This window comes from Dasypus novemcinctus, chromosome 10 (assembly GCF_030445035.2).
Source record: "Dasypus novemcinctus isolate mDasNov1 chromosome 10, mDasNov1.1.hap2, whole genome shotgun sequence".
Lineage (NCBI taxonomy): Eukaryota > Metazoa > Chordata > Mammalia > Cingulata > Dasypodidae > Dasypus > Dasypus novemcinctus.
The window spans coordinates 89,183,519-89,199,742 of record NC_080682.1 but is presented as its reverse complement, the minus strand read 5'-3'; the positions used below and the strand labels follow the sequence as shown (position 1 = coordinate 89,199,742).

Here is a 16,224-nt window from a genome sequence, read left to right as displayed (position 1 = left end):
CCTCGAATTGGGCAAGCCCTTTGGAAGAACCCTTTAAGTTGTGGCTATGAAGTTGTGTAGTGAGTTTGAATTCAAAGACTAGATTTGACCAAAAAAAAAAGAAAAAAAATTGACTACTAGATAGCAGTAACACACAAGCTATTTATTGGAGATGCTGCTTTGACAGTATTGCTGTTGGTGGGGCCAGCGATTGCAGCAGGAAACCTTCCAGAGTCCAGGTTGTGAGAGAACCACCAGAGGGGAAGCACAGCTCAAGAAAAACTTCCAAACTTCTTGGGGAGAAGGGAGAATAAAGGGGGTGCTTAGTGTCTTCGGCGATGGTGCAGAATCAGCACAACAGGGAATCCCTAGGCCAGAAGAGACTGAAGCAGCTTGGAACCTTATAAAGTGCAGGGTCTTATCAATTGAGAGCAGATGCTGGGCCATTTCACAGGATATGTAAAGCAGGTTAACTTTGAATGGCTAAAAGTTGCTTATTTGGGCTGTTTTTTAAAACACCCACCCCAGAAGCTGCCACTTAGTCAGGGGTCAGTTGGGCAGCAAGATGGCACCTGCCAACAGGGTCGTTCAGATAGTCAAGCCACTTAATAAGGTTCCCTGACTCAAGATACATTCTAAACTTACTGTATCAGAAACTTTGAGACCAGCAGGAATACCATCTCGTTCTTCTGCGATTTCACATTACTCTGGGAATTAAGTCATCAGATTTGCTGGTGTATTAGGGTCCTCCAGATACTATAGAAATAGTGAAATAATTACCTCAAATACAGAAGGAAACATGTCTCAAGAAGAAATCAAATTTATCTAATGTGAAGGTCTAGAATAATCACTAGCAAGGCTATTGTTTATTATCACACAAAAGAATTAACTTTACAATAACGGAACTTCGAAATGACAAATGAGCTATTATAAACTGAACAACTTTAATAAAATATTCTGTAAAAAAAAAGAAAAAATTCAGATAGACACTTATATCTCCTAATTTATATATCTTGGTCAGCTTCTCCACAAACTTACCTAAGTATTTATAAGCTTTATAATTATTAAAGGATACTATTTAAAATGTTAGCTTATTAATTTATTCTTACGAAGTTTTACCACTGTTGAGCTATTTAAAAAGCACAGGATATCTGGTAAATATCATAGGTTTCCCAAATTTCTCTTTTCTTTCAGATTTTGTTTAGAGATGGAAGGAATTTATCAGGCAGAATTATAGCTGATTTGGATCACTGAAATGATGACTCCATTATTTTTCCTTAATTCTTTAAAGTTTTTACATTGACAAGTTTACTAGAGTGTAACTGGCTTAATAAGCATATTCTACTCTAAAGGATTAAAATATAGCCAAGGTAAAACAGGTGACTTTGTGGTGTTGAGATGGGGGAGAAAATGCAAAAGATTATTATTTGTAACATGTATTTAAAAAATGTCAAAAGCTATAAAATAGAAAATAAATTGAATTCAGAATGAGAAAAACAATTGGATGTGTGCTCTTCTAATGTACCCAGGCTTTGTGAAGAAGTAAACAACACATATATATATAACAAGTTACAAAAGTTGACTCTTATAGGAAGGTTTTTCAATCAGGGTGCCTCCCACACCTGCCTACGTGAGTCTCATCTCCTTACACTTGAGCTATACTCTGCAAGGACTCCTGCAAAGTAAAATGCTTTTTATGTTCCTACTATATTTTTCTATCTAATAGCCTTCCAAGTAAACTGGTACCAAATGTAACCTATGGTAGTATAAATATTTAGTTTAGCCTAAGACTCCTTGGTGGCCCCTGCAGACTGGCCCAAAGTTAGTCCTTAACAAATGAAAACACTTAGTTATTATAGTCAAGATATGTACTTTTAAATCTATCCCTAACAAATGAAACAGCTAATGGATATTCATCCTAGTATATTTTTATAATTATCCCTTACCTTAATTTTTAGTGCTATTGTCAGTTTTACACATTTTATATAAATTTATTGGCATTTAAATGAGAAGTGAGGAAGAGGTTTATCAGTCATATTTAGTCCAAAATCTTAAAAACCTGAATATCCTGCCTGAAGATTTGTTTCACTTGGTTGTAAGGCAAAAATGAGTTGTTACCTGGTGCCATAAAATCTAACTGCAATTGAAGTGTGAGGTTTTTTTTAAAGCTATGGCCTATTTTTCTTCTTACTCTTTTGGGATGTCTGTTTATCTGTGTTTGTTTCTTTTTAGGAGGAAACTAGAAGAAAGAGAAAACATATTTTCCTGTTCTAAAAAGGGGGGGAAATGAAAGTAGAGCCCATAATATTTATTTGTATTTCCCTTACATAATTTTAAGACTATCATTTGCATTCTTTTATCTTTTGGTCCCACACTAATACTTGTTCACTATCTATTTATGTCTTTTTTCAGTAGCTCAAGTTCCTGAATATTGACTTTGTGTCTGAAGTTCCTGGAACTTTTCTCCTTACTGAGATATAATTTGATTCAATTCACATTGCATCTAGTACATGGATACTTAATCCATGCCTATAAATTGTTGGAATCCTCTGGTAAGACAAATTTGAACCACAGTGGGAACTCTGTCCATGAAGATGCAGCCTCTGAACAAGTTGATAGCCTCCCCAAAGCCTCAAAACCTGGCCCTACAAAGTGAGTTCCTGAAAGCAGAAGTGTCTTGGCAGCAGGAAACCATCTCAGTATTGGAGAAATATGACTCTGAGGTCTCTCGTCAAAAGTTCAGACAATTCCAGTATTTGGAAGTGGCTGGGCCTCATGAAACCCTAAGCCAACTCTGGGAACTCTGCCTTCAGTGGCTGAGACCAGAGCTTCATACAAAGACACAGATCCTAGAGCTGTTGGTGCTGGAACAATTCCTGACAATCCTCCCTGAAGAAGTCAGGATGTGGGTGAATTTACAGCATCCAAGGAACAGCAAAGAAGTGATGACACTCATAGATGATGTGATCAAAATACTTAAAGGCGAAGGTGAGGATATTAAAAATTGGACAGATATAGAGATTTAAAAAAAAAATTTAAAAGATGTATAAACCAGTCATGTGAATATGTGGATCTTTTAAGACACAAGGTAATAGACCAGATATTTGACAAGGAATTTATTATTGATTAGAGACACTGATGTTATTGATATTGTGGTTATGTTTAATCCTTACCTAAAAAATGTAAAATGATAGGCTGAACAAAAAAAAAGAAGCCAGATAAACAGACTAGAATGGAGTAATCAAGGAAGTCAATGAACCAGCAAGACTGGTGTCTTAAACTAAAAAAAAAAAAAAAAAGAAGAAGGGAGTGTTCAACAGTGATGCCACAAAGAATGTCCCATTAAGATGAGTATTGAAAATAGCATTGATGTTATTGATTATGAAGTCATTGTCAAACTTCAGTTAGAGCAGTTTCAGAGAAAGTTGAGGAGTGTCCTTGTTTATATTGGGTTGTATTCGTTTTTTGTTGTCACCATAACAAATTACAACTAACTGTGGCTTAAAACAACTTGAATTTATTACCCTAAAATTGTATAGATCACAGGTCTAACACTGGAGTCACTGGACTAAAATCAAAGTATCTCAACAGTGCCTTTTCTCTGAGAATTTACACTCCAGGTAAAAGTAGCTTGAGGCAATAAAAGGAGTGTAAGAAACTGTAGAGATGGACAATCAGGGGCAAAGGCATGTGGGCTTCAAACACCTGGTAGAGGGAGGCCCATATACTAGGAAACAGAAGGGACAACCAAACTCCTGTTTAGGAACTCCAAAACTACTAAGGAAAACCGCAGGACAAAAAACAGACCCAGAAAGACAGGGATACCCTGCATGCTGGATTTGCCTTAGACAGACCTTCCTGATAGGAAAATATATGGGAAATATACCCGGATAGAACCGAGAAGGCAGTCAATACGGTACAACACAAAAAAACCCAATAAATATGAACATAGGCATTTAAGAAAGACTTGAGGTTCAAAAAGGTATAAGATATACAAAGACTAAATACAAAATGGCAGAAGAAAATCCTGCATTATCAGTAGTGGCTATAAATGTAAATGGACTGAACTTGCCAGGCAAAAGGCAAAGATTGGCAATGGATAAAAAAGCATGACCCAACTAAATGCTGTCTGCAAGAGACTTACCTTAAATTCAAAGCTACAAGTAGGTTAAAAGGTGAAAAAATGGAGAAGAAAAAAATATATATCTATCTATCTAAATATAGATAGATAGATATACACACACGTACTAAACCCAAAGTGAGCAGAAGGAAATAGCAAAAATTAGAGTGGAGCTAAATGAAATGGCGGGGGTGGGGGTGGGGATAGAAACAACAAAACCAAAAGTTGGTTCCTTGAAAAGATCAGTAAAATTGGCAAACCTTTAGCTAGATAGATAAAAAAAGATGACACAAATAATGAAAATCAGAAATGAAAAGGAAAACATTACTATTGGTCCTGCTGAAATAAAAAGAACTCTAAGGGGATAAATGACCAAATGTATGCAAATAAATTAGATACCCTAGATGAAATGGAGATATTCTGCTCTAACTTTTTCAAAAAAATTTGAAAAGGAAAGAGCATTCCCTAATTCATTTTGCAAGGCCAATATCACCCTCATACCAAAACAAGGTGAAGATAACCACAAGAAAAAAAAACCTATAGAACAATATCTCTTATGAATATAGATGCAAAAATCCTATACAAAATATTAACAAATTATTAGTTGATGTCAGAATACTAGTTGATATCCAACAGCATATCAAAAAGAATTATGTACCATAATTAAGTAGGATTTATCCTTGGTGTGCAAGATTGGTTCAACATAATATGGTGTATTAGATTAATTGATTTTCTTAACACAACGAAGGATAAAAACTACATGATCATCTTGGTTGATGCAGAAAAGGCATCTGACAAAGTCCATCACCCCATCTTGATAAAAAAAGCCAGAAAAATAGGAATAGAAGGAAACTTCCTTAACATGATAAAGGGCATATATATGAAAATCCCAGAACTAACAACAGAAAACTATCCCTCTAAGATCAGGAACAAGACAAGGATGCCCCTGTCACCACTGTTATTCAACATTGTACTGGAAATTATTGCCAGAGCAGTTAGGAAAGAAAAAGAATTAAAATGCATCGCAATTGGAAATGAAGAATAAAACTCTATTTGTAGACAGTATGATCTTATACATAGAAGTTCCTAAAAATCCACAACAAAGCCCCTAGAGCTAATACATGAATTCAGTAAAATGGTAGGGCACAACATCAACACCCAAAATCAGTAGTCTTTCTATAAACAAGAAATGAACAATTGAAGGAAGAAATCAAGAAGAAAATTTCATTCACAATAGCAACTAAAAGAATTATATATCTAGGAATAAATCTAAGGGTGTTAGATTTGCACACAGAAAACTATAAAACATTGCTAAAACAAATCAAAGAAGACCTAAATAAAAGGAAGTTCATTCTATGTTCATGAATTTGAAGACTGAATGTTATGATGTCCGTCCTACTCAAAGCAGTTTTATAGATTCAGTGCAATCCCAATGGAAATTCCAGCAATCTTTGAAGAAATGGAAAAGCCAATCATCAAATTTATATGGAAGCATAAGGGGCCCCAAATAGCAGAAACCATGTTGATAAGAATGAAGTTGGAGGATTCACACTTCCCAATCTTAAAACTTAATACAAAGCCATCAGAATCAAAACATCATGGTACTGGGACAAGGACAGTCATATAGACTAATGAAGTTGAACTGAGAGCTCAGAAATCAACCCTTACATTTTGGCCAACTGATTTTTGACAAGGTGGCAAAGAGCCCTCAATTGGGAAAGAATACTCTCTTCAACAAATGGTTCTGGGAAAACTGGAACTCCCCATTTGCAACAAAAAAAAAAAGGTCCCCTATTTCCAACCTTCCACAAAAATCAATTTATAATGTATCAAAACCTAAATACAGAAGTCAAAACTGTTAAACTCCTAGAAGAAAACTTAGGGAAGCATCTCAGAACCTTGTGATGGGCTATACTTTCTTAAACTTTGCACTGAAAGTACAAGCAACAAAAGAAGAAAATACATAAATGGGACCTTATCAAATTAAAAAACTTTTTCCTCAAAGAACTTTATCATGAAAGTAAAACAATACACACAATGGGAGAAAACATTTGGGAACCACATATCTGATAAAGGTGTAATATCCAGAATATATATAAAAAATCTTGAACTTAAAAAGATAAACCACCCAATCAAAAATGGGCAAAAGACTTGAATAGACATCTCTCCATAGATGATATACAAATGACCAGAAAGCACAAAAAGATGCTCAACACTATTAGCCACCAGGGAAATGCAAATCAAAACCACAATGAGATGACCTTTACACACACATTAGAAGTGCTATTTAAAAAATGGAAAATACGTTTTGGAGAGAATGTGGAGAAATAGGAATAGCAATGCTCATTCATTGCTGATGGCAGTTCCTCAGAATGCTTAGTATAGCTTTATACCGTATGACCTGGCAATCACACTACTAGATATATTTTGGGAAATAATTAGAATAAGCAAATTCATAGACTCAGAATCTAGAATATAGGTTACCAGGGATGGGGGTAGGGGGATAAGGAATGGGAAGTTAAGACTTACAATGTACAAGGTTCCTATTTGGAATGATGGAAATGCTTTGATATTGGAGGTGGTGAGAGTAGCACAACACAGTGAAAGTAATTAACAGCACTGAATGTGATTCAAAAGGAAATGTTAGATAATATATATAGTAACAATTAAAATTAAACACAACTAGTGTGACTATACTAATAGGCAAAAGAGACTTTAAGACAAAAATTGTTACAAAACAGACATTATATAATGATATGAATTATTCTACCAATAAGATATAACAATTGTGAATATGTACACCTAGCTAACAACAGAGTCCCAAAATATGTGAAGCAAAAAATGACAACAAGGGAAGAAATAAATAGTTCAACAAACACACAGGATAAGGAAATAGAAGTCTTGAATAATACTATAAGCCAACTATACCTAACATTTATAGAACTCTCCACCCAACAACAGCAGGATATATGTTCTTCTTAAGTATACAGGGAATAGGATGTCATATTCAAAAAAAGCCAAAGGTTATACTACAAATCAAGTCTCAATAAATTTTAAAAGATCAAAGTCCTTATGATGTATCTGACCACAACAGAATAAAATTAGAACTCAATAACAGTACGAGGCGGCGGACTTGGCCCAGTGGTTAGGGCATCCGTCTACCACATGGGAGGTCTGCAGTTCAAATCCCGGGCCTCCTTGACCCGTGTGCAGCTGGCCCATGCGCAGTGCTGATACTCGCAAGGAGTGCCGTGCCACGCAGGGGTGTCCCCCGCGTAGGGGAGCCCCACGCGCAAGGAGTGAGCCCTATAAGGAGAGCCGCCTAGGATGAAAGAAAGTGCAGCCTGCCTCATCTCAAAATGGCGCCACCCACACAGAGAGCTGACACAAGATGATGCAACCAAAAGAAACAGATTCCCGTGCCGCTGACAACAACAGAAGCGGACAAAGAAGACGCAGCAAATAGACACAGAACAGACAACCAGGGTGGGGGGTAGGTGGGGAGAAATAAATCTTTAAAAAAATTTTTTTTAAAAGTATGAAAACTGGAAAGTACACAAATATGTGGAAATTAAACAACAGGCTTAACCAATAGGTCAAAGAAGGAATCACAAGAAAAAATAGAAAATAGAGACCAATGAAAATGAAAGCACAACACACCAAACTTATAGGATGCAGCAAAGGCAGTGCTCAGAAGGAAATTTATAGCTGTATATGCCTACATAAAAAAAGATTTTATATCCAGTTCTATAAAATGCTCTACCACCACTTCTGCCGGGACTCATTCTGCATGCCAGCACCCCTCTGCCAGTATCTCTGTCACCATGGAGGATGTGAGCAAGTATGACATATACAGGAATTCGCACAGGGATCCAAGATCAATGTAAGCAAGAATTGGCAGGGTGATGGTAAAATGTTTACTGGAGGCTTGAACTGGGATACAAGCAAGAAAATCTGAGTATTTGTCTCGATTTGGAAAGGTCGTAGACTGCACGATTAAAACAGATCCAGTCCCTGGAAGATTACGAGAATTTGGATTTGTGCTTTTCAAAGATGCTGCTAGTGTTGATAATGTATTGTAACTAAAAGAACACAAACTAGGTGGCAAATTGATAGACCCCCCCAAAGGGTGAAGGCTTTAAAAGGGAAAGAACCCCAAAACAAGTTTTTGTTAATAGACGAAGTTCACATAGTTCTGAAGAACAAATAAAAGAATATTTTGAAAATTTGAAAATATTGAACTCCCATGGATACAAAAAGATTTTGTTGTATCACATATATATATGAAGAGCCAGTAAAGAAATTATTAGAAAGCAGATATGATCATATTGGTTCTAGGAAGTGTGAAATCAAAGTTGTACAGCCCAAAGTGGTATACAGGCAGCAACAGAAAGGAGGAAGAGGGGCTGCAGTGGTGGGTGAGATGGTACTAGGGGTTGTGATGAGGTCAGGACTAAAACTGAAACAAGGATTTCATAACTGTTAGGAGCAAGGATATGAAAATTATAGTAGTGCCTATATTGGTAATCAAAACTGTAGTGGCTATAGCAGACATTATATTGGGTAGAACTATGGGAACTATGAAAATGGACAGGGATATACAGACTACAGTGGCCAACTAAGCATATAGGGCAAAGCATCTTAAAACGGGTGGGTGGCAATCACCAAAGCAATTATCAGCTAAACTAAAGGAGGGCATTGGGGTAAAGAGGAGGAGATGCTAACATAACCCACTTTGCAGAATGATGTTGAAAATTGGTCTTCTCGTGATCTAAGATGATTATCTTGTAAAGAGACTCTCTAGTGTACAGGACACAACTATGTCCAACTGTATATAGCTGTCAAGGTTTTCTTTCTTTTTACTTTGTCTTTTGCTGTGCTATGCCTCTGTGTGTATTTGTGTTTATACAAATTTTATTTGTATGATTTCATTTTAAACCAAGTAAGTGCTTCCTTATTTGGAAAAAAAATAATAATAACCAAACTTCACACCTTGAGGAACTGGGGAAAGAAGAGCAAACTAAGCCAGAAACAAGCAGAAGGAAGTAAATAATAAAGGTAAGAGAAAAGATAAATGAAATCAAGAAAAGAAAAACAATAGCTTTAATGAAAGTAAAAGTTGGTTCTTTGAAAAGATAAGATTGACAAACCTTTGGCAAGACCAAGGAAAAAAGAGAAGACTCAAAATTACTAAAATCAGGAATAAAAGGTACGTTACTACTGACTTTCTATAAATAAAAAGGATTGTAAGAGAGGATTAAGCAACAATATGAGCCAAGTAACCAAAGTTTTATTGACCTATTACAACTACTTACTGAATTCTTGTCATTCATAATAGTCTCTGGGCTCTCAGAGAGCAAACATAAGAGATAATAAATGTCTTTTTGAATAAATGAAAGAACAATAACTTAAGATTGTTACAAAACCAAGAAGGGGCTAGCTAGATGGCATGACCCTGTAAAAAGAATTTTTTGCATGAGAGAGGAAAAGTAACTATGGCTCGGTGAGAATGGGAAAGTACAGGTATATTAAAACAGCAAGCAAAACTATGATACTTGGAGCATGGTTCCTGGTGAGTTGGTGAGGGCCAAGTTCCACTTAAAGAGGGAGAAAGAATATTTTGTAAAGAACTCATGAATGTATATGGAATTTTCTTTAAAACGATATGAGAGTATCAGAGAACATACCTGTAAAGATTTAAGAAGGAGATCGGCAGAGAAGGAGAATTAAGGGAAGGAACAGTATTCAGAGAGAACAATAAGGAGAGAGCTGACTGGAGGTTTTTGTACCTTTCCAAAACATCTCGCATATTTCCAATAACTTGACAAGAATAAAGAACAATGTTGTATTGACTGTCCTAGCGATTATGGTACTGAACAGAGGTTCCACAAGGTGTTAGAGTCCTAACAAAGGTAACAGTATTCTTTTTGCAGTATTCAGATGGCATATTACTGAGAAATTCTGATTTATTTTAAGAAGTCCCCCTAAGCAGTTGTTTGAATTATCATCAAATCCAATTGTACATTTACAATGGAGGTTTAATGGTTATTATATAACTGGGTTCTCAGATTTGGGGCCATCAAAGGTCATTAAAAGTTAAAAAAAAAAAAAAAACGGGGAGGATGGGAATGATGTAGGTTTGCCAATTCCTTTTATTTTTCAAGTAAGAACATTTTTTAAATCAATTATCATTACACAAAAGATATTTTAATATCAAAAATACTCTTTTCAATGGAATAAAGTTGAATGATATTACAAGTTTACTACATTTGTTTCTATTTTTCTTGTCTCACCTTGGTTTTAAGGAAAACTTCATGACCAGTTTTGGTCCATGGTCTGGCATTTAAAAATTACTGGTATAACTTATAAGAAACTTTAAGAAAGTGACCATAGAGTAGGGCTAGAGAAAAGAGTTGGTTGTTTCTTAGATCCTTATATCCTGAAAGAGTCAGCAGTTTAAGGTGGCCAGACAGCCTAAGTCTGTGTATAGTATACACAGAGCAACTTAGAGGAAAATAACCCTCAAATAGAATTCTTCCCAGTGAGTTTAGGAAGGAGTTGGCTGAAATATTCTTAGCTCCCAGTAGACTCAACAGCTTGTTGTGGGAAAGCACTAGGTTTTAGTTATGAGAGGGTCAAAATTATTTTTGGGGCTCTGCTAAACCACAAATGAGACCTCAAAATATTATTTTGTCCCTCTTCTCTCTGATTCAGCGTTCTCAAACACTGGCAAAAAATTAGAATCACATTTAGAACCTTTTAAAAGTACAAGATCTGGACCCTACCCTTGGAAATTCTGATTGCGTAAGATCAGACACTGTTATTTTTTCAAAATTCTACATGATTCTTAATAATAGCCATGGCATACCCTAGACAGAAAATAAACACTAATCATTTAAAGGTGCTCCAGGACAAAACTTGTTTTCCTTCATTTTTCTCAGATCTATCCTATAACAAGCCTGTCCTTCTCCAGAAGGGGAGCATCAAGAAGGAGGAAATGGAAGCTGACTCACTAACAGGCAAATCCCAGGTGAGTTATGAATCTACCCTTTACTGAAAATATATGGTCTTTTTTAATATGACCTGGTTTTACTTTTTTGGTCCTTCAACTTTTGCTAAACATCATTTTATCCAAGGACATGAGACTTTATTCTCTTTTTCTCCTTTGGACCTATTCTCATTGGTGATATACCCTTGGAATATATTTTCTCTTAACCTTGTATATTCCCTGTACATCTTTTATCTCAAGAATATAAAATATAATAGAAGCTACAGGATTAGAGCCCACCCAGAGAATGTTTCCATTTATAAAGGCAGTAACCACCAGAGGTTCTGAGGGATGGGAGAGGGAAGAATAGTTGTAATATGGGGACATTTTGGGGACACTGGAGTTGTCTTGCATGACATTACAGTGACAGATACAGGCCACTGTATACTTTGTCATGACCTGCAAAATTGTGTGGGACAGAGTAAAAACTATAATGTAAACTGTCCATGATTAGTAGCAGTGCTTCAATATATTTTCATTAATAGTAACAAATGTACCACAGTAATGAAGGATATTGTTAATGTGGGAATGTGGGAGGAGGAGGAAGTGGGGCATATGGTAATCCCTTATATTTTTTATGTAGCCTGTAATCTAAAGCTTCTTTAAAAAAGTGAAGGGGGAGAAGGGAAGAATCCTAAGTGATGTTATTTAATGGGTAGGAGTCAGTATATCATAGGGATAGAAATCTGGTTGCAGTAGGTTGAGACCTCGAGGAGAACATGAGGAAGGAGACAAAATTAATATAGATACCTTATTCACAAAGACTGGCTCTGAAGGAGAGAGAAAAGATTTGTGTAATATATGTTAGTGTATTGGAAGGGGCCAATAAAGACAAGGTAGAATATACTGGAGAAAAAAGTGAATAATTGATATAAAGGCCCATATAAGACAGGAGGGAGTTTATTTATTAGCAAATATTTATTCAGTACCTAATATGCCAGGCACTTTTCAAAAGGTTGGGAATATGTAGGTAAAAAGGACAAAATCCCTGTCTTTGTGGCTCTTGCAAACACATGCAAATAAGATCATTTCAGATAGCAATAATTATAAAAGGAAAAGAAAGATAATGGCATAGAGACTGATTAGGAGGGAGGCTACTTTGTTCATGTGGTCAGGGAAGGCATCTCAGACAAGGTGACATTGGGCTTTGGAATCTGAATAAGGAGCTAGCAGGCTGCATTTCTCAATTTTAAAAATGTCCTACTTCTTCTAACGGATCCTACATGTTCATTACAAATTTTCCTGAAATATACCTTAAACACTTGCTGCTCTGAACTCCTTTTATGTAAATTCTTTATACTCTATTGTAATCATCTGTTATATAATTATTTCAGCCATCTTTTTCTTTCCATCCAGAGTGTAAACTAGTCTAAAATAAGGACTGCATTTCATTTTACTTTGGTAGCCCTCACAGAGTATATATAGTACTAAATTGATTGACACCTAATACAACTTGATTTTCATCATTTAGAACCCCAAACATTATCCTGTCAGTTTCTCATGTATTCTGGACACCTACCCTATTCTTCCCAACTTCATTCCTCCCTTAACATTTTTGGGAGTGATCTTCCATTTAAAAAAGAATTTAATGTTTTAGGAACCAGTGACATTCAAAGATGTGGTTGTGGAATTCAGCGAGGAAGAGTGGGGCCAACTGGATCCTGCTGTAAAGAACCTGTACAGGGATGTGATGCTGGAGAACTTTAGGAACCTGAATTCATTGCATAAAGGTGGTGTCTATGCATTTACCTAATCTGCCTATTAGTAGCCTTCTTCATCTATTCTTAAAAGCTGTAGGACTGCTGAAGTGGTTTAAGTACATTTGGGTTTGGGTCCAGGTTTCCTGATTCCCTTTAGACTCAATAGTGTATTTCTCTGCTCTATCTGGTTGAAAGTCTTTTCTGATACAAAGCCAGAAACACACAGACCCATGGTGCCCTTCTAGCCTTTGATAGTTCTTAGACCATTAGGTTGGTATGGGATTTTTTCCCCTGTAAAAATGCCCAAAGTTATCATGTTTTGTCTTTTCCTGCATGAACAGGGCATCTACTTCCCAAGCCAATCAAGAGTGCCAAGTTGGAGAGTAAGAAAAAAACATGGATAATGGAGGGAGAAATACCAAGAAGGACCATTTTTGGTAAGAATGAAGGAGATATGAGGCATTGTAAGAAATTTCTATTCATGAACACACAGACCTGTGCAATCCAGCCAGTTCATGATGATGTCTGAGTTTTTAGCTGGAGAGGTGACAAAGTCACCTAAACCCTGAAGAAGAAAAGTCATCATTGCCCTTTGTTCACAGGCTCTTTTTTTTATGTGGCAGGGAAAATAGTGTCATGAATTTGGAGAACAGTGAATTACTCTACTCCTTTCTAAGAGAAATTCCATTACTCTTTTATCCTATTTCTCCTTGCCTTCTCTCCCTTGTATTTTCACCATTTCTGCTTCATCCTCCCAGCGGCATTTTAACATTTCAGGTTATCACTATTTTTTAAAGTTTTCTATCAACCTTAGATCCTTCTCTAGCTTCCATTTGTATTTCTTACCTCTTCTTTACAGCCTAACTTCTCAAGAGTTTTTATATTTGCCTTCATTTTCTTACCTCCTATTCCTCACCCTATTCCAGATTAGTGCTTAATCCCAAACATTCAACTGAAACAGTTTTGCTAATTAATGACTTTATTATAGCTATTTCCAATAGACATTTTTTCATTCCTTATCTCACTTGACTTCTCAATAGCAAATGACACTGTTAACTGTTCTTCCATTCTTAAAACTTTCTTAGGTTCTTGTAATTCTTCTGATTTTCCTTTTTTTTTTTTTTTTTTTTCTTTTCTAGCTATTCCACCTCTATTGCACACTTACTCTTCTTTAGTTATCCAGTAATGTCAGAGTTTCTCAACATCTGATCTCATTTTGTCATTTTTGTCATTTCATCTTACTCTACATTTTCCTCCCTGGGTCCTACAGTTTAAATTAGCACACATACATAGATGACTAAGAAATTTATATCTCCAGCCCAGAAATGTATGTATCTTCTCTGAGCTGAAGATTTACGTATACCATGACATTTCTCTTGGATATTTTAAAGTGCCTTAAATTTCATAAAACCAAGGTCATGACTTTTCCTTTCAAATTTTCTTCCTTTGTTCCCCATCTGAGCAAGAGTACTATCATCTATCCAGTTATGCAAAATACAGTTTAGGTATTAATCTTGACATGATTTCTTTTTCTTCATCTCTCTAATCTTTTTTTTTTTTTCTTTTTTAGTGTTAGCTTCTTAAAATTCTCTTGAATGTCTCCACTTCTCTCCATCTTCAAAGCGTCTACTGTGTCTTACGCATTCTGATAGCTTTTGGGAATACAGCAGAGAAAAGACAATTCCATAGGGAACATATTTCAATTTTCCTTGGGTATGGCTTGCCCTCTCCCATTACAGGACCTGTGTTTCTTTACATCAGGGGTTAACCAGAGATCCATGAACTTGAAATGAAATTTGAAAAAAATTATTTTGGGGATGTGTTGATGTGGGTGTGATATATTTATTAAACAACTACACAGTATAGTGTGGACTTAGTAAGGGGTCTGTGGTTTTCACCTGGCTGGCAAAGGGGTCCATGGAACAAAAAAGATTAAGAACCCCTGCTTTATGGAGAATGCTCTTCCAACTATTTTTTACATAGTTGACTCCTATTCTTCCTTCATATATCAAGTAAATCTACATTTATTCAGGCAAGTTGTGACATTTAAAGTTTTTTTGTGGATCCCAGAAAAGATCACATTCTTGGAGCTAATCCATTCCTGTGAGTGTGGGACCCATTGCTTGGACTTGGTTCAGTTGGTGGGGCCTTTGATTGGATTGCTTCAATGGGTCATGACCCCAAGGTAGGTCCTCCTGCTGGAGTTCTTTATAAATGATATCTGAAAGCAGCAGACACGCAGAAAAAAGTGGCAGAAACAGAAACCCCAAGAGGCAGAGAGAGAGGTCCTGGAGGCCAGGGGCTGAAATCAGTGAAGCACAAAGACATGGAAACAGGCTTCCAAGAACCTGAAAGAGACAGAGAGAGATGGAAGAGATGAGCCACATGCTTCATTGCCCACAGCTGAGCTTGGGGAGGAAGTAAGCCTGTAGGAGAAGGCAGAGACCCACTCACACAGGAGAGCCACCATTGTGTCTTGCCACATGGGAAGAATTGAAGATTGCCAGCAGCCACCCTTTGGTGAAACAGCATCTCTGATGATGCCTTAATATGGACATTTTCACAGTCTCAGAGCTATAAGCTTTTAAATTCCCATTAGAAAAGCCAGACCATTTCTGGTATATTGCTCCCAGCAGGTTTTGGCAAACTAAACAGAAGCCTTTCTTGATTAGATTAATTCTTTTTGTAATATACATACATAGCACCATATTCTTCTCCTTTTAGCATTCATCACAATTATATTTTACATGTATCTGTGTGAGTCTTTGACTCCTATACTATGCTGTATTTTGCTTAAGGGTAGGGAACATCTCTCTTTTTTGCTCTGCCATTATATCTCCAGCCTTTAGCTGGATGGATAGATATGAGAAAGATAAAAGTTATTTCATTTGTGTTAGTCATATGTGATTCAGTAAATGGTTTTTTATATCCTTTGTCTATTAAAACTTTAAGGGTGTTTACTTGATATATTAAAATCTTATATCAATTATTATTACCACACTTGTAGCAAATGAGATATTTCTCTATTTTTTAAAAAATGTTATTCATGGATGTTCTACCATATTTTTTTATTTATGTCATCAGATATCTTCTCCCATTATTTTTTATCTTTTAATTTTATACCTGATTTTTCTAACCCAAGACAATAAAGCATATTCCCCAATTTTCTTCTGATTTCATCTGTTTCATCATTTAAACAAAATGCTTAGGTCTATCTGGAATTTTTTTCAGTAAATATTATTTTCCCAAATAGTTAATGAATTATGGTGGGTTGAAGATGACCACAAAATCTTTGTCACCCTTTCCATCAAGGTATATGCTTTGTTTCCAGTCCCTGTGAATCTGGGTCAGCTGTATGACTGTTAAATCATGTTAAA

The 16,224-nt window shown here is 36.0% G+C and overlaps 1 protein-coding gene and 1 long non-coding RNA gene across 3 annotated transcripts in view; one reads left to right on the top strand and one right to left on the bottom strand.

Moving 5' to 3' along the window:
- LOC139439875 (uncharacterized) overlaps positions 1-16,224 on the bottom strand; it is a 58,782-nt gene that overhangs the window by 10,421 nt on the left and 32,137 nt on the right. The window contains exons 3-4 of one of the 2 annotated variants that reach the window (XR_011649949.1): positions 625-735; positions 162-347 (exon numbers count right to left, since the gene is read on the bottom strand). This is a non-coding gene — a long non-coding RNA (uncharacterized lncRNA). Of the gene's footprint in view, positions 1-161; positions 348-624; positions 736-16,224 lie in introns of those variants that run through there. The other variant, XR_011649948.1, reaches the window with a different exon arrangement.
- Positions 2,392-16,224, top strand: part of ZNF215 (zinc finger protein 215) — a 30,928-nt gene continuing 17,095 nt past the window's right edge. The window contains exons 1-4 of the mRNA XM_058306328.2: positions 2,392-2,967; positions 11,041-11,129; positions 12,745-12,877; positions 13,189-13,284. Of these exons, the coding sequence (XP_058162311.1) occupies positions 2,568-2,967; positions 11,041-11,129; positions 12,745-12,877; positions 13,189-13,284 (718 nt within the window). The 5' untranslated portion in view covers positions 2,392-2,567. The remainder of the gene's footprint in view (positions 2,968-11,040; positions 11,130-12,744; positions 12,878-13,188; positions 13,285-16,224) is intronic.